A 23,445-nucleotide genomic window follows, 5' to 3' on the forward strand; every position below is an offset into this window, starting at 1 on the left:
ACACCGGAATCCGGCGGCAAAAATTTTTTTTTTGAAAAAAAAAAGTTTTGGGATCAAAATTGAATAATTTGTGAAATTTGGGGTCAAATTGAGATTAAATTAAGTTAAAGGATGAAATTTGAGCATATTAAAATATGCTCAAAAAAAAGTCAAAATTGAATTTTTGTGGTCAAAATCTGATTTTTGTGGACAAAATTGATTAAATTGGGGTAACAATTAAGAATTGGGTATAAATGGTTGAGGGTAATATTGGGATATACATGAGTGTTTCCTTTATTTATAATAAGAGTAAATAGCACTTGACCCCTATGTGGTTTCACTATTTTGCACTTAACCCCCATGTGGTATCAATATAGGCGGATAACCCCCTCGTGGTTTATGATGAGTAGCTTTTGGTAATTTCAGTAACCAAAAGAGGTAAATGTCTGTTTTGCCCTTTTATTTATCTCATACTTGTATTGTTTAGGTTTATTTCACTTCATAAACAATTAGGGCTCACATTATTTTATTATATGAAAATAACATAATGAACAAAATTTCATGTGTGATTGCGGAGTATTATATCCAAGCAAAACCTGGTGATGACAACTCCAACATAAGTTTTTAATTTTAATATATGTTTGTTGAATCTTTTTGTTATACATATTTTACTTTTTTATTTATTTATTGTCATTGTTCATCTGAATGTCCCAAAGATTTATTGTATAAAGGCGAAATTTTTATTTTACTTTTATCATTATATTTTGGCGGTAAAATAAAAAGACTTTGTTTCGAACTAATTTTAAAAATTAAAGAAAACAATAATTTCTAATTACCGAAAGCAATCCCAATACTTGTGCGTGCGTTAACATATCTTAGTAATTTATGTATTTTTCTTATTTTACTAAATCACATATTTTTTTGAACTGGCTTACTAAAATTTGTTTAACTAGTAGTTTAAAGAAATTAGAAATGAGCATGGGTTTCATACAAGAAGGGCAACATGGGTATTTTTAGAAATTTATAGCTAAGAAAAACTCCACCACTTGCGAATTGGGCGAGTGATTTACACTCACTATTGAATATCTTACGAAAGCTACTCATCACAAACCACAAGGGGGTTATCCGCCTATATTGATACCACATGAGGGTTAAGTGCAAAATAGAGAAACCACATGGGGGTCAAGTGCTATTTACCCTTATAATAAATATTAAAGTGATGGGCTTATTGGTGAAAGAGATATGTCCCCTAAACCTAGAATAATAAACATGCTTGGTTGGGGACTTTATCAGAAAAACCGCTTTAATTAATTGAGACATGTGACAAAATTGACTAACACATCTTAATGATGGTGCTTTTCATTGATACATGTGTAAATCATTGATTAAGATGTGTTTGGACCAAAAATAATTACGTAAATACGATTATTTCCAAAATCACTTTTTTTGAAAAAGTTTATTCTTTAAATATAGGTTTGTTTGTTAATTCAGTGAATTTGATGGAGTTATATTCGATTTTAAACGTCGCGGTTGTTAATATATGATCAGGAGTTTATTATTATAGAGTTATATTTAAATTATGAGTTTTATTTAGATTGCAATTGAACATTTATTTATTAGGGTAAATTACAAACACCCCCTGAGGTATGGTCAAATTACAGAAACCCCCCTCTTGTTTGGATAATTACATCTACCCCCCTCAACTATGATTTTTTCTTACACCTCCACCCTTATGGTGCCAAATTCAACATAATCATCTAGATTCCGTGAAATGTGCTCTAGTTTGTACTCGTTTTGTGTAAAAATACAGTTTCCGATGCACCACAAACTGATATATACAAGCTAAAAATCACATATTATGATCATCTTGCTTCATAATGTAGAGTTTGAATGGGATAAAACGGGTACAAAAGTGATAATATTCCATATAATCTCGAAGATTCCACTAAATTTGAGGAGTTGAGGGGGTGGTTGTAATTACCCAAACAAGAGGGGTGTTTTTGTAATTTGATCATACCTCAGGGGGGTGTTTGTAATTTACCCTATTTATTATTATAAATAGGGTATTTCTATGATAGAATAATACACAAATTAGATTAATTACGATATTTTTCTAAGTACTCTAACATGAGTGATTTCATCTTACGCCTAGAGTAAACTCTAGTCCATTCTCACTTAATTGTTTTACACATTCTCTATAGGTATTCATTCAATTTATGTCATTTAGTTCACTTAAATATTTAATTTATCATCCAAAAATTCAAATATAATATCTAAGTTTGAAGATAAATTATACTCATTCAAATATATATTATATACATTTGCTTATTATTTATATTTTTTTTCAAATTACTCAAGAAAACAATCATATATAATTTTACAAACGTCAATAGACAGCATTCTTGATTTTTTCTCAGGGTATTTGAAGAAATTAACACAAAATAGGTACGTATTTCTAAAATTTTAATTAAATTATATAATAAATTAATCCAAAATATGATCATTAAATTTACACCAGAAAATATAATTTCATACTTAAAAGTTAAAACTGCCACTATTAATTGGTCAAATTTGGCGTACCATTTTTTCCTTCCAGTTAGTATATTCTATTGAATTTTCTAAAAATATTAATTAATTGAAAAAAAAAATGGGATAAGTTGACTTTGACTTTGTTTGTACACGCCAAGAAATTAATGGACCTGCAAAAATGGCATTTATTATTATATTTAAAGGACAGCAGCTGGCAATTATCGACTATAGATTACTGTTACAAAGTAGTAATTTACTTCTTTCACATGCAGATGATAATTAATTACAATTATTGCCATTTTATTTTACTCCATTAGCTTTAGTTAGGTTTGTTAAATGTGTTACACCACAACAACTTCATCTATGTACAAAATTTGTATATATATTATACTCATAGCAATATGTTTTCTTTCTAAAACAATTGGATAGCCCTAGCAACAAATCAAATTAAATAAAGTGTTAGCCTAACTTAGAGTCCTGTGACTTCTCAACATTTGCGGAGCCAGCATAGGTCTCCGGCGCGATCACCCAACGTTTCTCAAATTCCTATTATTTTATATAAGGAAATTCTCCCGTAGCATTCAGCCCCTAGACTGTACCTAGAATTTTGACTCCGTTAATGCTTTTGCATGTACTGTTGTTACTGTTATTTACGTTCTTGGTGTGAGTATAATATTGTAAGGTAAAATACAAAATAAACTATTAAATTGAAAATGAGACGAAGGGAAAGAAAAAAAAAAAAAGACCATACAAAATGAAGAAAATAAGATCTTTCAAGATTGAGTAAATAGCACTTAACCCTCTTGTGGCTTGGACATTTTGCACATGACCCATTTATTATACGAAATTAGGCACATAACTACTTTGTGGTTTGGATATTTTGCACATGACCCCCTTATGATATGAAATTAGGCACATAACCCCTTGTGGTTTAACATTTTACGCATGAACCCCTAATAGTATGAAATTAGTCACATAACTCTCTTAATAGAAAATTGAAAAGACTAAATTACCCCTGAACAAATAAACTTGTAATTTTTATGCTATCTATTGATGACTCGTTTGACTTGTCACTATTAAATATTGATGCCTAGAAACGTACGCACAAGGAAATATTAAGATCGACACAAAAACTAGCACAAATTTCTGACCGTTCAATTGTTCTTTTCGCCTAAGTGAATCGTTGACCCAAAGTCTAGCATCGTTACTAATATTTGTTTTTATAATATCACCATCTAATATTACGTAAATTAAAAACTCATTATACAGTCTATATTTAAAATCATAATAATAATAATAAATAATACTTTACTCTTTTAATAAAATTATCAGCGTTAACTAGCTGTGATATTCCTTTATCCATTCCCATAAAAATATAAATTCCATATAAAAAATTAATTATGCATTGACGACAAATAACATGTATTATTTTCCTCGAAATGTAGGATACAATTACGGACAAAAATTGGAACGGAAATTAATTTACATTTCTTTGATTCCGACCCAATATTTTTATGGGAACAATAGATTTTTTTTATTCGGACTGCAGTTCTTTAAATTTTTATTTCTTTTTCGCATTCTTTGTTGATAAAAAAATGGAATAGATGTGACATACCGATTTGAGATTAATTTTTAGCATTATCAGGAAATTTCTTTTAAAAAAATTGAATAAAACACTGATATTATTGGGGAATAAAAGAAATGAACTTTCATAATTCCGGCGGTTTCGGTCAGGAGAATATCGATCTTGGAACAATTTTTTTCACCTGAACTAAGAAAATAGAAATACTATCTCGATATATTTCTTTTTCCAACACTATTTCTGAATTCCGATCTTATTAGTCGGATTCTTAAACCCTTAAATAAAAATGTTTGGTTAAATTACAATCACCTCCCCGAGGTAGAGTTAATTTACAAAAAACTCTCATTTTTTATAAACTACACCCAGACCCCTGTATTTTGTAAATTTCTTACATCCACCCCTTATAAAAGGGTGTTAAAAAAAAAATCTATAAATATTAAGACGGTAAATGTAATTATAAAAACATAAGAGATTTGTTTGTAAATAGACTTTACCTCAGGGGGTCAATTGTAATTTACCCAAAATGTTTTATAACCATTCGATCTTTGCCAAGTCAGATGGTGGAGCTCATACGACACGCGTCAAGATCACATAAGCCGAAACGGACGACCCAACACGGCGGTGGTGGGCACACTGATCAGAATATGCTTCACAAGATTCCCTTTTCTTCCTTTTTTCTTTGCGGCTACATTGTATTTAAATACGCCCAACCACACCCCTTCATTTCTCTCCATCACACACACTCTCTCTCTCTCTCTCTCTCTATTGCGTTAACTTCATCTTTCTTCAGTAAAAACTCTGAATATTAATTCTTCATACATCTTCTTTCAGGTGAGTATATCAATTAATTAGTTCACTCCTTTTTTTTCTTTTTCATTTTTTTTAATGTAATCGTTTTGTCTGCAATGCGATATTATATTATATATCTTAATTTCTTTTGGTAGGTATGCATACTAATTTTGCTACTGAGTTTCTCTCTTGTTGTTTTTGTTTTAATATATATATATATATATATATATATATATATATATATATACACACACATACGTATTTTAATTATTTATAAAAGTGCTATAAGCTCGAAAAATCACAGGAGATTTTTTTTTTATGTATTTACAAATTAATAATATTACGAAAATAAAAACCTACTTTTGTTTGTTTACTGAAAAGTCTTCTTTGTCTGTTTTATAAATTTCCTGTAACCTTGGAAAAAAAATTATATTTTGTCAACAAATTATTATAATATTGATACTGCTTTTGTTTTAAATTATTTGTCTTTTGCTATTCTTTCAATATTTTCATTATATTATTTCGAAATTCTTTCAAAGTTAGTTGGGAAATTAGTGGCTGCTTACACTGATTGGATCTGAACCGTAAATCTATACATAATCACAAATACAGTTATGATTTACAATGATTGGATCTGAACCGTAATCTATACATAATCACAAACACAAACACAGTTATGATGTATATATTCTTAATTGTTATATATTAAATCTTCAATATACCCTACGTAAATAACCAAATGCAGCGGTCAGAAAATTAATTATTTTGTTGACTTGTAAGTATTATTTTAATTTTTAGGGTAAATTACAAATACCCCCTGAGGTATGGTTAAATTACAAAAACCCCCCTCTTGTTTGGATAATTACATCTACCCCCCTCAACTATGATTTTTTCTTACCTTTATGGTGCCAAATTCAACATAGTCATCTAGATTCCGTGAAATGTGCTCTAGTTTGTACTCTTTGTGTAAAAAATACAGTTTTCGATGCACCACAAACTGATATATACAAGCTAAAAATCACATATTAGGTATTATTTTATTAATTGTTTCTTTCACACTATTGCTTTGTCCTTTTCAGTTCGTTTTAGTCAAAGGTTCATGGCCTGCTTTTTGTCTTATTCTCGGACTTTTCAACTACTTCTTTGCTGCTCCTAATTTTCAGATCTTTTATTATACCTCGTTTTCATTCTCACATTATAATTTATAGAAATTAAATAATAAATATTGGGGAAATTACGGTTTTCACCCCTCAAGTTTGCATCAATTTCACATTTGCCACATCTTTACTTCATGTTCCAATAATTTAACATTTTTGGTCATTTTCGTCAATTTATCGTTAGTCCATTAGTTAAGACAGTAATGGAAACACGTTTGATTCCGTTAGTTTTAACGGCAAACCGACAGAAATGACTTAAAGTGTTGAATTTTTTTGCAACATAAGGGACCAAATGTGTAATTGGTGAAAATTTGAGGGGTGAAAACTGTAATTTTTCCCAATAAATATTTATTTTAAATTTTTGTTTTTTAATATTTCAGAGAATAATTAAAATAATTTTGCAGAAAGGAATTTTGAGCAGAAGAGGAAGAAGAAAAAAGCTTCGAGCAAACAACAATGGCGAAGGAGCAGCTGCAAGTGCTGAACGCACTCGACGTGGCAAAAACACAGTGGTACCATTTCACCGCCATAGTCATCGCCGGAATGGGGTTCTTCACCGACGCGTACGATCTCTTCTGCGTCTCCCTCGTGACCAAGCTCCTCGGCCGGATCTACTACCACCACGACGGCGCGTTGAAGCCAGGCACCCTCCCACCCAACGTCGCCGCCGCCGTCAACGGCGTCGCCTTCTGCGGAACCCTCGCCGGCCAGCTCTTCTTCGGCTGGCTCGGCGACAAGCTCGGCCGGAAGAAGGTGTACGGGATGACACTGATGCTGATGGTGATCTGCTCCGTCGCGTCGGGGCTTTCGTTCAGCGACAAGCCGGCGTCGGTGATGGCGACGCTCTGCTTCTTCCGCTTCTGGCTGGGGTTCGGCATCGGCGGCGACTACCCTCTCTCCGCCACCATCATGTCGGAGTACGCCAACAAGAAGACCCGCGGCGCCTTCATCGCCGCCGTCTTCGCCATGCAGGGCTTCGGCATTCTCGCCGGCGGTATGGTCGCCATCATAGTCGCCGCCGCCTTCAAGTCCGCCTACCCCACCCCCGCCTACCAAGACGCCCCCCTCCTCTCCACCCCACCACAGGCCGACTTCGTCTGGCGCATCATAGTCATGTTCGGCGCCCTCCCCGCCGCCCTCACCTACTACTGGCGGATGAAGATGCCGGAAACCGCCCGCTACACCGCCCTCGTGGCTAAGAACGCCAAACAAGCCGCCTCCGACATGTCCAAAGTCCTCCAAGTCGAAATCAAATCCGAAAGCAACACCATAATCGCAAACAACAATTCCACCACCACCACCGACTTCGGCCTCTTCTCGAAGAAATTCCTCCACCGCCACGGCCTCCACCTCCTCGGCACAACCAGCACGTGGTTCCTCCTCGACATCGCCTTCTACAGCCAAAACCTCTTCCAAAAGGACATCTTCACCGGTATCGGTTGGATCCCGGCCCCCAAAACAATGAACGCCCTCGAAGAGGTCTACAAAATCGCCAGAGCCCAAACCCTAATCGCACTCTGCAGCACCGTGCCAGGATACTGGTTCACCGTCTTCTTCATAGACAAAATCGGCCGCTTCGCGATCCAGCTTATGGGATTCTTCTTCATGACCGTGTTCATGTTCGCACTGGCCATACCCTACGACCACTGGACCCACAAGGAGAACCGAATAGGGTTCGTCATAATGTACTCGTTGACTTTCTTCTTCGCCAACTTCGGTCCCAACGCAACCACATTCGTGGTCCCCGCGGAGATATTTCCAGCTAGACTGAGGTCCACGTGCCACGGAATATCAGCTGCCGCCGGAAAAGCAGGTGCGATGATCGGTGCGTTCGGGTTTCTATACGCGTCGCAGCCGACGGATCCGACGAAGAGGGATGCCGGTTACCCGGCGGGAATCGGGATTAGAAATTCGTTGATCGTGTTAGGGTGTATTAACGCTTTGGGTATGGTTTTCACGTTTTTGGTGCCGGAATCGAACGGGAGGTCTTTGGAGGAGATGTCGAAAGAGAATGAAGACGATGATGATTCTAACGAAGTCGAAATGAGGGGCAATGAGTTTAGGACCGTTCCGGTTTGATGAATGTGTATTTAATTAATTAAGAATGAGCTTTCTTGATCTTTATTTACATATCGAAGAATGATGTAATAGTTATTTTTAAGATTGATTATATATAAATATAAAAAAAATTAAAAAATAAAAAGAATATTACATCACCATGACATCATTCCATCACATTAGAGTTAATTGCATGGAACCCTATGTGAAAAGTCCAATTGCCTTAAAAGTCCTTATGTTAAAAAAAAAATTAGCATTGACCCCCCTATGGTGAATTTTATTTAGTCTATCGCCCCTTTCATCGTATTTTGCTGTTGATTTAGATGAAATGACTAAACTACCATAATTAAAATAATATAGGTAAAATATAAATCGATTTGTGTAAAAAAAACAAAAAATAATATAATGAGAGAAAGGTGTTGCAACTCATCTTCTTCCTCAACACCACCCGCTATTCCGATCCCACCGGCAGTGGCGGATCTAGCTATGGTCTAGGGTGTGCAGTTGCACACCCTTGATTTTAAACAAATAATACCGTTATACATAAGTTGACAAGAAAAGCAGTTGGTTGAGTTGGTAAACATGTTCTTTTTTTTGTTAATTGGTCCGGGTTCGAACCCCAGCCTCTAATAAGTTGATTTTTTTTCAAATCTTTACATTTTTCACCATTTTTCTCTTTAAATATTTACACAATTCACCTAAACTTTTTAAATTGTAAATTTTTGGTCCACTATTTTTATAAAGTGATAATTAAATTTTTTATTCTACAATTTAGCACCCCCTTGGCAAAAATCCTAGATCCGCCACTGCCCACCGGTGAGGCTGAAACTTTTACTTCTTATTCTTACTCTGCTCTCCAACACGGTCAACATCAAAGAGAAACGACGAATCCGACGACGGCAGCCGACCCTGATGTTGTCAATGGCGCAGAATTTTGTTCTAATGCAAACCCCCCGTTTTTCCCCTTTTCAGCCACAAAACCAGAAAATGAAAAGAAAAAAAAGGTGGGAAGAAATTCGCCTTTTCGTAAAAATACTAGGGTGATTCTATAATTTTTGAAATTTCTGATTTAAAGGGTATTTAAGTCTTTTCAAGCCGAAAAACCACACCCCCACTCACATAATTGGCGAGTGTATTGCACGATCATGGGCTAGGGGGTTTCATGTCTTTGACTATATTTAATAATGGGGGTAAATGCTAATACTTTTAACACATGGGCTTTTCCGGCAATTAAACTTATCACAGGGTGCTTTTCCGGCAATTAAACTTATCACAGGGGTACCGCTCGCTATAAACTCATCACATTATATATATAAACAGAATACCAGTAATATAATTATAAGACAGTCAGCCAATCTACTATTTATCCAAAGTCCAACATAACATACGAAAAATAGAAAGAAGAAAAATTGTTTAGCAACGAAGTACTTATCTACAAAGCATGCCGGCATCATTCACATATTCAACGACGAGCTGTCGTCCCCGATAATAATCTGCTCTTCGGAAATCTTCAACGTCGTTGCTCCTGTTGTTACATAAATTTAATTAATTTATATGACAGGGACTATTTTTTTGAATATTAAAAAAAAAAAAAATTGCACGTCTTACCGTTTTTGTTCGACATATCTTCGTCGGCAATTTCATCACACCGTTTATGTTTGACTTCGGAAGACTCGCAAACCCGATACTTTTCATCCTCAGAAATTGAAGGGTAATTTTGAGGAACAGAAAAGTAATTTCTACTATCAGTCATCCGTTTCTTACTCGAAGAAGATTCGGCCGTAGACGCCACATCATCATCCATTCTCGACACCTCAGATCCAATATTATTATTATTATCATTGCTACCACCCTCTCCCAATTTCGGTCTTTTTCTTTTTTCAATAATAATATCATTTTCGGAGATTTTCATGGACGGTACCCTTTGATCACGAGAAGAACTAGCCGGACAAGGCACGTTTTCCACTACAACAACAACCTTTGAAGCAGATGAATCGGGGGTGGTTTCGGAATTATCGAATACAACTTCACAATTCGTCCCGTCGGCGTCGTTTCTCATGTGCATGACAGCTATTGCTTCGGTTAATCTTTCCTTGGCCAAATCTACATCGATTATCGGATTGGGGTAGTTGACTCCAAGGTCAACTCCTGCAGATTTAACCACGGTTAGTGGAGCGTCCCACGGGTGGTGGATCCACTCGGTTGGCACGCGTGCTAGCTCGGGTAACCATTGCCTCACGTATTCACCCTCTGGATCGAATTTGAATCCTTGAATCTGGATTAAAAAAAATAGTATACAGAAATTAAATGTGATTTATTTGGCAATTGGAAAATGAATATATAGACTTTCTAAGCTCGTAAAATGGATTCTCGGAGAATTAAAGCTAAACAAAGAAAGATTTTTAGCAGTCATATTAGTACAACAATAAACTCTATAAGGTATTTATTTCCGAAAAATTCCGTCCCAACAATTTTCGAGCCAACCGAAAAGTTGTCGGACTAATGAAACACCAAATGAAGGCTCAATTATTTAATCAATCCCGACTTATCTTGCCAAGCAAACGAGGGATTAGGACTACATTGTATCCATGTTTCAGCTACGTATTCCTTCTGATGTATCATTTCGAGAAAATGAGCAATTACCGGAAGTATCTTCATAAGCTAATTGCATATAAAGTTAATTGCATTTTTAGTACCTCTAATTGCTAAAAAACCCTCTAGTAATAAAAAATTTAGCAAAAAAACCATATGATGCATTTTTTTAGCAGACAACTCCCTAGATGGTGCGTGTTTTAGGGGTACTTTGCTAATAAAACTGAATCATAGGGGTAGTTTTTGCTAATATTCTACGAGGACTTTTTCGACAATTACACAGTAAAAACAAAACTCTAAAATAATAATAATTTTTAAATAAATTTATTTGCAAGGATTCATAACGGTGTTACCTGTGGACTATCCATACGCTCAAGCTCATGCCCGTCTGGCAAACTCCCGGAAATATACTGCCAACCGAGTATATCACATTCCAGGTCAGCATCAAGAAGTGTATCCCAAAAATACTTCATCCCCCATTGCCAAGGCAAACGAAGAAACTTCACAAAGAAACACGAAACAATAATCCTAATCCTATTATGAATCCACCCCGTCGCCCAAAGCTCCCTCATACCCGCATCAACAAGCGGATACCCCGTCCGACCCTGCCTCCAAGCCTTAAACCGAGCCTGGTCGAAATCCCAAGGGAAGAATCTGAGCGCGCCGAGCAAAGGCCGCTCGTGTGTGAACGGGAAGTTGAAGCATATGTAACGGGAATATTCTCTGAGCCCGATCGACCTTAAGAAAAGGGCGGCGGAAGATTCTCCGACGGTGTTTTGCTCGTTTTTCCATACGATTTGTTTCATGAGGAGAGATTGGTAGACTTTTCGGATGCTTAGTTCGCCGAAGTGGAGATAGGGGGATAGGAGGGAAGTGGAGTGGGCCCCACTGATGAGAGGGCTTTCGGTTGAGTAGCTTTGGAGACTGTGTTCGAGGAATTCGGAGAATGCTTTGTTGGCATTTTGCCAGCCTGGCGACCAGCCTCGTCCGAGTAGAGCGTTGCTCGATTTTTCCGATTCGTTTTCGAGGCCCAATGCCTCGATCGGAGCACTCTCCGCCAGTACTGTCGGAAAAATATGGAAAAAGAGCTCGTTTACTTTTTTTTGTTCGTTTTTTTTTTATTATTCTTTCTTTCGAACTTAGGTGGTATTTGCAAAAGCTTTTACAGAAGTTGATGATTGTGAGTTAGTTTAAATGACTATTGAGTTACATTTAGAGTAAGTGCTCGTTTCTAAAAAAAAAGTTGGAGGTGTTTGATATTGCAAATACAATGAAAAATCTAGATTTAAGTAACCGGTAGAAAAGTTATAGTGTTTGCGGATAAGCTTATTTTTCATGAAATATCTAAATTTTCTAATCAATTGGAATTTGGATAAGAGAAATGAAGGGTGGAAATGTCAAATATACTTTTTAGTTAGTTGCAAAAGTGCTTTTAAATTGGAGAAGCAACTCATGTGGTGTTTGCAAAACTTATTTAAAAGCAGAAGTTAGTGATTGTGAGTTAAGTCGGTTTTAAGTGCTTATTTCTAAAAGTAGAGGGTGTTTGCAAATATTTCGGAAAATGAACTTCAATAGAAAAAGCAGGCTCAGGGTTGCTTTTAAAAAAATAGCTTAAACCAGATTATTTTAAGAGAAGCAAAAGCAAAAGTTGATTTTACAAACACCTAAACACATATTATGAGCAAAGAAAAGCTCATAATCACTTTCAAAAAGCTTTTGCAAACACCACCTCAAGGGTGCTTCTCAGGTTATAGATTATATCTTAAAACTACTTATTTTTAAATAAATTAGAAGCGGAAAATAAAGCTAGTGTTGCAAATATTTTAAGCCATAAAAAAAGCTCATAATCAGTTCCAAAAGTTTTTTCAAGAACCACCTAAGGTTCGTTACGTTTACACTATTGTATGCATTTCGATTAGGATCGTATTCAACGGTAATGATCCATTCCGTCAATAATCTATTTTCCTACGAGTAATACTCTCAAGTAATAATATGATCACTACCTAACTCTTTGTACATTATGATACCTAAACTCATCGAAAAAACCAAGAACAAGAGCATAAGCAAATAAAATACCTCCGGCCGGCACCAAACGCCGCGGTGGAAGATGCGAAACGGGCTCCCTTTGCGTATTTACGCATTTACCCCAATACGCATTGAAAGTCGTAAAAGCTCGATTGTTATCATCATACACTTCCCACGGCTCGAGCAATAGCTCGCCATTATAGCTTTGCACGTTAATTCCGAGCTCGACCAATTTCTGCTTAATAGCGTGATCCCGAACAAGCGAAATCGGATCTGCAAAAAGAATTTAATTACAACCAATTTTCTCTATATATACTATTAAAAAAAATTCTAATTTTTTTTTTTTTAAAATAATAACAACATACCATAAAGATGGTTATATACTAATTTTGTTGCACCAACTGCACTAATGCAATCCAATAGAGCAGAGAGAGTACTCTCAGCTTTGATAAATACCAATTCTGCCCCTAGAGATTTTAAAGAGTGCTGCAAATGGATAAGGGATTGCTTCAACCACCACCTGGAAACCCGACCCGGATAATATTGACCCTCTTCTTTCGGGCACCATATGAAAACGGGCAATACGACGCCGTTTTTTGCTGCAGCTGCTAAAGCAGGGTTGTCTTCTATTCTCAAATCTCTCCTGAACCACACAATTGTTGTGCACTTTTTCTCCATTGTTTTTTTTTTAAAATTAATATTTCACAAAACCCCAGAAATCAAATTTAATCAAAATAAAACTTCAATAATTGTGCAAGAATTTCTTGAAATAGTATTCCGACAAACTAATCTTGAAACCCCAAAAGTGATAAACAGATGGGTTCTTCAGATTATTCATGTTTAGAGAGAGAGAAGTTTAGAGAGAGAAAACCCATGACAGAGAAATTCAAGAAACTGAAGAGAGAGAGAGAGCCAACTAAATTTTGCCGACACGGTTTTGATGAAAGCCAAATTTTTAGGACAAATTTCTGAGTAATGAAGATTAGACTTCATGTGAACAAGTTGGGTGATTACAAGACAAAGAAGTGACAAACTACCCACAATCAAAAAAGGAAAATTATTAAATAAATAAATAATTATGCCAAGTAGACCACTAAATGGAGATAAATAATGCAAAAGTTTACCATATATATATATATATATATATATATATATATATATGTATATATATATATATATATATATATATATATATATATAGAATCTAGAAATGTATATTCCTTTTATTATGGTTTACACTGAATCGAACATCACAGGAATCAAGACCTTGTAAGTTGCAATTAAATTTGCTAACTAATTCTTGAAAACATATATTTTAATTGTTAATACAAATATATGTATACATAAGCAGTTGCGAGTTTATGAATTTTTTGTTACAGTGTGGAGTTAAATTGTGGGGATTAAGGAGCAACGCCTCCGGACAAAAAAATATTATGAAGGAAAAAGTAAAGGAAAAAGATTTTTTTTGTGACTTTTTTTTGCATTAATTCGGGATTAGAGTGGGCTAAATGCTGCCTCTAATCCCGAAAAAAGAAAGTACTCCCTCCATGCCATTTTAATTGTCTTTTTGGGCTAATTCACACATATTAAAAAAACTAATAAATGTGCATAGATTCTAGAAAAATCATGATAAAATGACTAAAAAACCACTTTTATTAAATGTTTAGTCATTAATTCTCTTAATAGTAATAAGGGCATAGTTGAGAAAATACAATAAATATTTCATTGGAATCATAAAGTGACAATTATTTTGAAATGAAAAAAATTCTCTAGAAAGACAATTAAAATGGAATGGAGGGAGTAATTTTTTTGGACCTCTTTTGCATTAATTTAGGATTTGAGTGGGTTAATAACAAAATAAATATGGATGGGCTAAATTAATATATAACTATAATAAAAAGGATATTTTTGCAATTGAGGGGAGGTGCTTGAGTCCACCGTTGCCGAATGATGGACTCGCCACTATAATGAAAATCGGATATAATAGATCGAAATTAGTATTTACGGATTTAAAAAAAAGAAATTTGAAGTAAAATCCAACTTTCGATCGCATTTCTAGAAATCTCTGAATCAAAAAATGATTTCGAAATACATAAATCTACTACAATTACTCAAAAAATAATTTAGAATGACTGCTAATAAATTAGTATCCATCAATCAAATAACTTAATCCAAGTCCCGTAAGGGATGTCGATCGACTCATTCGAGTCCTCTTACCAACGGTCGCTAGGTCGAGTTTGTCACACATAATCAATCTAGAGTGATTTACGTCTCTTGTATAATTTGCAAGCTATTATACGAGAGTGTAGGGTTTATCAGAAGGTACAAAGATATTAAAATGAAATCATATATTTATTGAAATCAAGTTAAAAGGAACATGTAGTGTAGAGAAGAATTCCCTTTCTTTATGACTTCCTATCAAGTGGCACCCCTAAATGCTTACAACTGGCCCATGTCCTCCCTTATCCATGCCATGTCTAATAATATAGATTTCATTTCTATTACAAGGATAAAATGCTTTTTTTTTTTTTATTTTTTTTTTCAATAATAGATATTTTTTTGTCCTTTTTTGATTTATAAATATCTCCATCTCATAACGAATTGTTATAAATAATATTATTCCCAAGTTCACCGAGTTAAAATATCTGTCGAAGACAATTCGGAAGATGTTCTATTTTTGATTTTTTGTAATTAAAGACTTTCCCATAATATCCCTTGTATACCAATAACATTTATATCGATGATTTATTTTTTATTTTATTTATTTATTCTTCTTCTTAATATATTTTTACAATAAACCGACTATATAGTTACTCTTATGATTGGAAAGCTTTATTCAATCTTATAAATCCCCAATTATATTAAACATAAGACAGACAAATTGACTGTAGGGGTGCGGATAAAAAAAAACCCCGATGCACTCCGTCTAAAACTCATTACCGAAACCATTATGGTTTGGTAATTGTTTTGGTAAAAGAAATGCAAACGCATATAATATTATAAACAAAAGATACTTTAACCACCCTCCGCCCCCCCCCCTGTCTTGCAATAGTTACGGCTCTGTTTCTATGCATCGACATCGAGACACCAACACTTTGGGGCACGGGTAAGCCCCGGTAAGATGTACAAAATCAGATAAGAAAAAAGATTGCAACTGATCATCGAGTTTATACGATAAATAGTATATTCCATTAGTATTTTCAACTGCTAATAGCGATAAACGAGACACATTTTCATCGAGGAAGCATCACGGGAAGAAGGAAACCCCCCATACGAGAGAGCTCCTAATCAGCCTTCCCCATGCCCAAATTATTTATAAGCTGTATGTATGTATATATATATATTATATATATATATATATATATATATATATATATATATATATATATAGACTTAATTTCTTACGGATTTTGCATGCATATATATAAAATAGTCGCGGCCCGAGAAAGAGTTCAATTTGCACGCTCTCTAATGACCTCAAGATCCATCTCTGTTGGATCAGTGGCCTGAATTTCGTAGTGTATACCCTGCAGCTCCCTTCTGAACCTTTCCTTTGATGTTGCGTATAGCATCTTTGCTCGAATACGAGAAATCGAAGGAGACCTAAAATACACATGTAAAGTCCATGAGAGAGAGAGAGAGAGAGAGAGAGAGAGAGAGAGAGAGAGAGAGAGAGAGAGATTTAAATATATAAGGGTAAATTACAACCACCCCTGAGGTATGGTCAAATTACGAAAAAACTCCTCATGTTTGGATAATTACATCTTCCCTCAACTATGAATCTTCTTACATCTCCCCCTTAAACATCTCCCCCTTAAAGTGTCAAATTCGATATAATCATCTAAATTCCGTGGAATGTTCTCTAGTTTGAACTTGTTTTGTGCAAAAATACAGTTTCTGATGCACCAGATATATACAAACGAAAAAACACATCTTATGATCATCTAACTTCAATATGTGGAGCTCGAATGGGATAAAACGGGTACGAAATTGATAATGTTTTCATATAATATGGAAGATTCCACTAAATTTGAAACCGCAAGGATGGACGTGTAAGAAGATTCATAGTTGATAGTTGAGGGATAGATGTAATTATCCAAATAGGAGGGGGGTTTTCGCAATTTTACCATACCTCAGGGTGGTTGTAATTTACCATATATATATATATATATATATATATATATATATATATATATATATATATATATATATATATATATATATATATATATATATATATATATATATATATATATATATATATATATATATAGAGAGAGAGAGAGAGAGAGAGAGAGAGAGAGAGAGAGAGAGAGAGAGAGAGAGAGAGAGAGAGAGAGAGAGAGAGAGAGAGAGAGAGAGACCATGCAATGAAGAAGATCTTGCTCTTCTGGCAATTCTCAGAGGTGACATAATCGAAGTCGTACACTGCATATCGGCAGTCGCTCTCAGGCAGAGAAGCAGTGAAATCTTCGTAACTCGCGGCTGGGCCGCCGGTCTTTTCGACCACAACTTCCTTTTTCTTCTCGTCGATTTTGAATATCACATAGCGGTGCACCTTCTTCCGCTGCAGCTCCGTGTAGGTGATTTTGCTCTGATCGGCCACCCCCATTCCCGACGATGCATTAGTCTGGAATATTTCACAAATATATATACATATATGGTCAATGAGCCTACGTTCCGATAAAGAAAAATTTCAAGACTATCCAATATAACTAATATACATGATAATATGGGGTTTATTGCATTCAGCATCCATGTGTTTACTCTAATTGTTAAAAAAACTCTCGTGTTATTTAATATTAACAAAAAAACCCCTATAATACAATTATTTTTAGCAAACTATCTTAAACCTCACCATTTAGTGGTTTGTGTGCCAAATTATAGGGGGGCTTTTGCCAATAACAATAGCACAGGGACTAAATACAATAAACTCGATAATATTGATTACGGCAATACTCAGCATGACAAAAAATGTACAAGCTTATAAGAAGACGATGCTTCTTATAGAAACTCGTTTCGATATTAACACACACACACACACACACACACACACACACTATTGTAAGAAACAAAACTGAGGGTGTTTATGCAATGATTCAGGTTTTTGCTACTGCTATTTTTTTTAATTTATTTTTTTAAATTCCAAATTTAATAGAAATAATAAGAAGCAGACAGTATGGAATTAAATATTAAAAATCATCAACTCCGAAAACAAAGAAATCATGGATTTTTACTGACACGAGAAATTGAAATTTATTGCACAATCAAACCCTATTGTATATCGTATAATCGCAAACTCCATGCCACCATCAACCAAATTACCAAAGAAACCCAAATTAAATTAAATTAATTTTAGCTTCAATCAAATAACCTAATTTCAGTTGATTGAACTCTAATTCTTCACACAATCCACTTTTACAAAGCAAAAACAATAATAAAAATTCAATTAAATCAAATACCAACAGAAATCAACTCTGATCAGGCAAACAACTAAAGATCATAAAATCGTATTTAAAACCGGAATAAGAAGTACAGGAAAAAGAAAAAAAAAAAAAGAAGGAAAGAGAAAACTGACCCCTCCACCGCGGAAAGACATGGCGAAACCAGTTCTAGAGAGAGAGAGAGAGAGAGAGAATGATGAAGGAAAAGCAGAGGCAAAGTTGGACGTGTAACAGCTGTTTCAAAAGATAATCCAATTTATATTCGCTGCTTTTCTTTTTTTCTTTTTCTTTTTCTTTTTTCTTTTTATTTTCTGTCTGCTTGCTACTGGTTTGAAAATGACAGCTATTCTCACTTTCGGTGGTGTTTGGACGGGCCCAATTTAGGCCCAATTTCAATTTTTGGTAGTGTTTTTGATAGCCCGACCTAGGCCCAATTTCACTTGACCCAAAATCTAAAACAAATTCCTATAAAAATTAGGATTAATGCCACTTTGACCCCAAACTATTTTTGCACATTACCCCTTCTAAACAAAAAAAAAAAATATTACAAAAATTTACCTGGACTCGTTAAATTGTTGCACAGTGCCTCAATTTTACTAATTCCGTTCATTTCTCACAGGAATCATCCGCATGTGCATCACATGTGAGTTTTTTGAGGGTATAAATGTCAATTCTCTGTAAATTTACTCGTACTTGTATTTTCCCTTGTTTTTGCTTCTTTTTGCCAGCAAAAATGTCCCTACAGCCCTCCTCTCTCCCCCCTTGGGCATCAACTTTTATGGCAAACTCGACTAATTTGATTATCAACAGCCGAACATGTTATTAGTCCGTACTTCTATTTAGCTAATCTATATAACTATCAAGAGAAGGGCGCCATTGATAAGTACATTGCACCTAGAACTATTTGGTTATAAGTTCGATACATCGGTAATTGTAGAACCAATCATGGTCCTTCCTTTTAAAAAAAGGCAAAAAAAAAGATTATTAATATATATAACTTAATTTAGATCTTTGAACAAATGTTAAAAAAATGTTCCTATTTAGTAATTTAGTTAATACTTAATATATATAATATACATGATGGGTCTATTCTATGCTACGCTGGATGAAATACATCGTGTAGATCTTTACCATTTATATATACACAGAATACATATACCCGAATTGGTGTATGAAGATGAACGATAAAAATCACTTTGTGTAATCTTCACCGGATGAAGCATAGAAATAACCTGCTGCACATGCCTAACTAATTGACGTAGCTAAAAAAAGAGTAAACTGCAAAAAGTACCCCTGTGTAATCTCAAAATAGCAAAAACCCCCCTGTGATAAATAAACTAGCCAAAACCCCCCTGTGAAATTTAGTCAAAGGCAAAAACCCCCCCGGTTGACTTAAGTGTTGCTCACTCGCGGGTTGCGCGACTGGTAGTATGTTTTTGGACGTGAAATGACGAAATTGTCCCTACAAATGTATTTATATGTATATATATATTATATGTATATATATTTTCCTTTTAATTTGATTGTTTAGAAATTAAAATATAGTTAAAAAATAGTAAATAATTAAATTTAAAAATTATTAAAAATTTGTTAATCAAATTAAGTATAGATTTTGATGTAGCGATAATTTAAAATATATACAAAAACTATGTGATAATAAAAATAAAAATAAATTAAAGACCCCATTGTACCTTTATAATTAAGATATAACAAAAATAAAATAATTAAAATATTTAAAAAATATAAGAATTTATTAATTGCAAAATCCCGGGGGTATTTGTGTCTTTTTATATGAAGTCAACACTCAAATGATAAATTGGCCGAGTGTGCTATTTAAATAATTTCACAGGGGGGTTTTTGCTAGTTTATTTATCATAGGGGGGTTTTCGCTATTTAGAGATTACACAGGGGTTCTTTTTGCAGTTTACTCGTTAAAAAAATGTTACTTGTGTTAGATTGTACAAATATGTTGTTAAAATGTGATTTTTTTTTTCTCTTTCACTCTCTTTTTAAGTAATTACGTACATTTATTTTATTTGCATTTCAGGACTTTATATTCTATCACGAGTTTGAATTAGTTTAAATACTGCTCAAATATATTATTAGTCCTTATTATCTAAAAATAAATAAAGAATTTAATAAATAAATAAATAAAACTTGAAAAGAGCACTAATTTAATTTCCCTCTCAAATAAATGGCCGATAAGCTGCAGCCTTATCCATTCATTCACTCTTCACAGTTCATAGTTTTCCCCCAAATTTCCTCAAAAAGGAAAAACAAAACAATTAAGGCATCCGTTTCAAAATACCGTTACCCCCAAATCTGGTAACCCAACAAAATTTTAGCAATTGGCGCGAAAATGGATTTACAAGGTAAACCCTAAATCCTAGAAATGCTATTTGATTTATTTTTTTTAAATTTAATTTATTGCATAAATTTTCCATATGTAGGGCTCAGAAGCTCAAATAATCCCAAATTGATGCTTTCTTCTCTGCTGAAGAAGAGAGAGAAGCTTCATAACGAGCTTCGAAGTGTCGAAAACCAGGTTCCGATTTTGTGCTTCATACTGTTGTTGAATTTAAATGTTTTGAAATTTTTATTTTTATTTTTATTTTTGTTGTGAAATTAAGCTGAGATTTGGGTTATTTTGGTAATTTAAATGCTGTGGAAATTGAATTTGAGCTTTTTCGTATTTATTGCTTATATTCTTACAAAGGATTTTGTTTTACATGGTGGGATTTCTATGGTTTGTATTACTGTCTGAAGTGTATCTATATCGTAGGTATACGAACTGGAGACGAGCTACATGCAAGAAACGAATACTTTCGGTAATGTGTTAAAGGGCTTTGACGGGTTTCTTTCTTCGTCGAAGAACACAACTAAGTAAGAACCTTAATTAAGCATGGTTTAATTTTGTTGAAAAAATTAATCAAATATCCTCTCCCGTTAATTTCAAATATTGTGGTTTCGAAAAATTTCGAAAAAACGAGCAACTTATACCACTTTTTGATTTGTGTTGTACAGCTTAAAGAGATCTAGAAAGTTCCAGATTGAAGATAGAGTGTTCTCGTTGTCCTCAGTCACCTCACCCGCGGTATGTACGATCACCCAATAAATTAGTTTACTAATTACGCAATTAATAACTAATCACTTTGTAGCAGAGTGATTTCCATGATATAGTTGGTTGGTTGACCGATAATTATCGGTCAACAGAATTTTGAAAATGTTAGAAACCATCAACCGACCCATTATAAATGGGTTGATAAAAAAAGGGTAAATAGCACTTAACACCCTTGTGGGTTGGACATTTTGCACATGACCCCCTTATGGTATGAATTTAGGCACATAACCCCCTTGTGGTTTTGAGATTTTGCACATGACCCCCTTATGGTATGAAATTAGGCACATAACCCCCTTGTGGTTTTGAAATTTTGCACATAACCCCCTTATGGTATGAAATTAGCACATAACCCCTTGAATAGAAAACTGGAAAAGACTAAATTACCCCTATCAAGTCAAAAAATCTTGTTTTAATTTAAAAATAATTATTCTGTAAAATGAAAAGCTTAATGTATTTTTTTGTAAAATGAGAAACATAATATATTATTGTGTGTTTTTTTAATTAACAGCACAAAAGGTATAAAATATTAGTTATTGTAGGATTGACAAGTTATTCGATTTTAAAAATCAATATGAAAATATTTAACATTATCATTAATTATGATTATTATATTACTATTTTCTATATAATATATTATATTATAGTTGTTATCGAACTTTAATTTTTTTAAGAAACAAACTCTTTATTTTTTTTATTCTTTTGGAACAATCTAAAAAAATATTTTCTCTAAAGTTGAAATGAAAATTAAATTAAAAAAATATATACGTGCGGTAAAATAGAAAAAACCACAATAATATATTATATTTCTCATTTTACAAAAAAATACATTAAGCTTTTCATTTAATAGAATAATATTTTTAAATTAAAACGAGAACTTTTGTCTTGGTAGGGGTAATTCAGTCTTTTTCAGTTTTCTGTTCAAGGGGGTTATGTGCTAATTTCATATCATAAGGGGGTCATGTGCAAAATCTCAAAACCACAAGTGAGTTATGTGCCTAATTTCCTACCATAAGGGGGTCATGTGCAAAATCTCAAAACCACAAGGGGGTTATGTGCCTAAATTTATACCATTAGGGGGTCATCTGCAAAATGTTCAAACCACAAGGGGGTTAAGTGCTATTTACCCATAAAAAAATATGACCCGATCCAGTGGGTCGGTTAAAAATTTATCATCCGCCTGAAAATATGGTCAGTAATGGGTCGGTTGGTGGGTAAAAACCAACCCAGTCCCAGCCCTATATATATATATATATATATATATATATATATATATATATATATATATATATATATATATATATATATATATATATATATGTGTGTGTGTGTGTACGCGAGTCAACTTAATCGAATAAAGATGCTCATTTCATTGTTTAGGCAGAGGAGCTCAGAGTTGGCAAAGAAGGTTAGTCTTTCTTTCGTCGTGTTATTACAAAGTTTTTTATTTATTTTTTATTTTTCGATTGCGTTTTAATTTTGAGTTCCCCGTGGTTTTAATAACATTGTAGATGGAAAATCGGATATGGTTCAAGGTAGGCCGAAAGTCGGAAGCTTGGCAGCCGCTGCTCAGTAAGTGAACTTTCAACTGTTAATCGTTATAAAAACTCGATAGGGTTTGTTTATAATCGATTCGAACTTATTAATTATTTCGTTTAAGTTTGTTTTACTTATGCGAAGCGTAATTCAAGTTGTTTATTTCTTTTAGGGGAAAGCCGAAGAAGGGAAGAACAGGACAAAGGGAAGTGAAGAGAATCAGAATCTCGAGCGATTTAGATCCTGATGAAGACGATGATCTTGATTTGAAATAAAACATCATTTATTTATTTATTTATTTTAGTTTTACTGTATCCTCAAATCATATTCTTTTATCTACTCTTTTTTTTTTAAATCATAGGCTTATTTGTATCATATCATCATATGTATTATTACAAGTTGTATGAAAATAAATTGTTATAGCTAATTGCTTTGTTTAGACTACGTTGAGGTAGTTTTGTTGGAACAAATCCCACGATTTGTGCCGTGATATGCATATATTAATTGTTGTATATTTGCCATGTAATTAACCTTGATTATAGCATAGAATATTGTGGTCAATATCCTTCCTAGAATAGATTCCCGTATGTATCTATATATATATATTGATCTTTGTGATCACAAAATAAATATACA

At 33.9% G+C, this 23,445-nt stretch overlaps 4 protein-coding genes across 5 annotated transcripts; 2 read left to right on the forward strand and 2 right to left on the reverse strand.

Annotated features, from left to right (window-relative positions):
• Positions 1-4,798: 4,798 nt before the first annotated feature.
• On the forward strand, positions 4,799-8,255 carry LOC105949823 (low affinity inorganic phosphate transporter 1). The gene is made up of 2 exons (XM_012973134.2): positions 4,799-4,921; positions 6,441-8,255. Exon 2 carries the CDS (start codon positions 6,493-6,495, stop codon positions 8,113-8,115), a length of 1,623 nt encoding a protein of 540 aa, XP_012828588.2. The 5' UTR covers positions 4,799-4,921; positions 6,441-6,492; the 3' UTR covers positions 8,116-8,255.
• A 1,126-nt stretch (positions 8,256-9,381) lies between these two features.
• CRY2 (cryptochrome 2) lies at positions 9,382-13,840 on the reverse strand. Its single transcript, XM_012973132.2, has 5 exons — positions 13,077-13,840; positions 12,763-12,984; positions 11,040-11,749; positions 9,703-10,369; positions 9,382-9,619 (listed from the first exon to the last, which is right to left on the reverse strand). Exons 1-5 carry the CDS (start codon positions 13,387-13,389, stop codon positions 9,549-9,551), a joined length of 1,983 nt encoding a protein of 660 aa, XP_012828586.2. The 5' UTR covers positions 13,390-13,840; the 3' UTR covers positions 9,382-9,548.
• A 2,037-nt stretch (positions 13,841-15,877) lies between these two features.
• On the reverse strand, positions 15,878-18,384 carry ADF6 (actin depolymerizing factor 6). The gene is made up of 3 exons (XM_012973167.2): positions 18,290-18,384; positions 17,076-17,341; positions 15,878-16,314 (listed from the first exon to the last, which is right to left on the reverse strand). Exons 1-3 carry the CDS (start codon positions 18,308-18,310, stop codon positions 16,164-16,166), a joined length of 438 nt encoding a protein of 145 aa, XP_012828621.2. The 5' UTR covers positions 18,311-18,384; the 3' UTR covers positions 15,878-16,163.
• Positions 18,385-20,358: 1,974 nt separating this feature from the next.
• On the forward strand, positions 20,359-23,269 carry LOC105949766 (histone acetyltransferase subunit NuA4-domain protein). Of its 2 annotated transcripts, XM_012973085.2 has the most exons (7): positions 20,359-20,527; positions 20,606-20,700; positions 20,938-21,038; positions 21,180-21,249; positions 22,654-22,681; positions 22,785-22,845; positions 22,982-23,233. In XM_012973085.2, the coding sequence occupies exons 1-7, from the start codon at positions 20,515-20,517 to the stop codon at positions 23,082-23,084; spliced, it is 471 nt and encodes a 156-aa protein (XP_012828539.2). In that variant the 5' UTR covers positions 20,359-20,514; the 3' UTR covers positions 23,085-23,233. The 2 variants fall into 2 exon arrangements, with proteins under 2 accessions (XP_012828539.2, XP_088676822.1); XM_088820696.1 differs by lacking the exon at positions 22,654-22,681 and having other exon boundaries at positions 20,373-20,527; positions 22,982-23,269.
• The last annotated feature ends 176 nt before the right edge of the window (positions 23,270-23,445 follow it).

The sequence above is a fragment of the Erythranthe guttata genome, chromosome 7 (genome assembly GCF_056151865.1).
Source record: "Erythranthe guttata isolate IM_541 chromosome 7, IM_541, whole genome shotgun sequence".
NCBI lineage: Eukaryota > Viridiplantae > Streptophyta > Magnoliopsida > Lamiales > Phrymaceae > Erythranthe > Erythranthe guttata.

Excerpts from the sequence above, each read along its gene's own strand:
- LOC105949823 (XM_012973134.2), top strand. The coding sequence starts at position 6,493 with ATGGCGAAGGAGCAGCTGCAAGTGCTGAACGCACTCGACGTGGCAAAA.
- ADF6 (XM_012973167.2), bottom strand. The coding sequence starts at position 18,310 with ATGTCTTTCCGCGGTGGAGGG. Across the intron at positions 17,342-18,289 it reads TGTCTTTCCGCGGTGGAGGG|ACTAATGCATCGTCGGGAAT; the intron begins GTCAGTTTTCTC and ends GAAATATTCCAG. Across the intron at positions 16,315-17,075 it reads AAGATCTTCTTCATTGCATG|GTCTCCTTCGATTTCTCGTA; the intron begins GTCTCTCTCTCT and ends TGTGTATTTTAG.
- CRY2 (XM_012973132.2), bottom strand. The coding sequence starts at position 13,389 with ATGGAGAAAAAGTGCACAACAATTGTGTGGTTCAGGAGAGATTTGAGA. Across the intron at positions 12,985-13,076 it reads AGTATATAACCATCTTTATG|ATCCGATTTCGCTTGTTCGG; the intron begins GTATGTTGTTAT and ends TTCTTTTTGCAG. Across the intron at positions 11,750-12,762 it reads GCGTTTGGTGCCGGCCGGAG|TACTGGCGGAGAGTGCTCCG; the intron begins GTATTTTATTTG and ends TTTTTCCGACAG.
- LOC105949766 (XM_012973085.2), top strand. Across the intron at positions 20,701-20,937 it reads TTCGAAGTGTCGAAAACCAG|GTATACGAACTGGAGACGAG; the intron begins GTTCCGATTTTG and ends TCTATATCGTAG. Across the intron at positions 22,682-22,784 it reads GCTCAGAGTTGGCAAAGAAG|ATGGAAAATCGGATATGGTT; the intron begins GTTAGTCTTTCT and ends ATAACATTGTAG.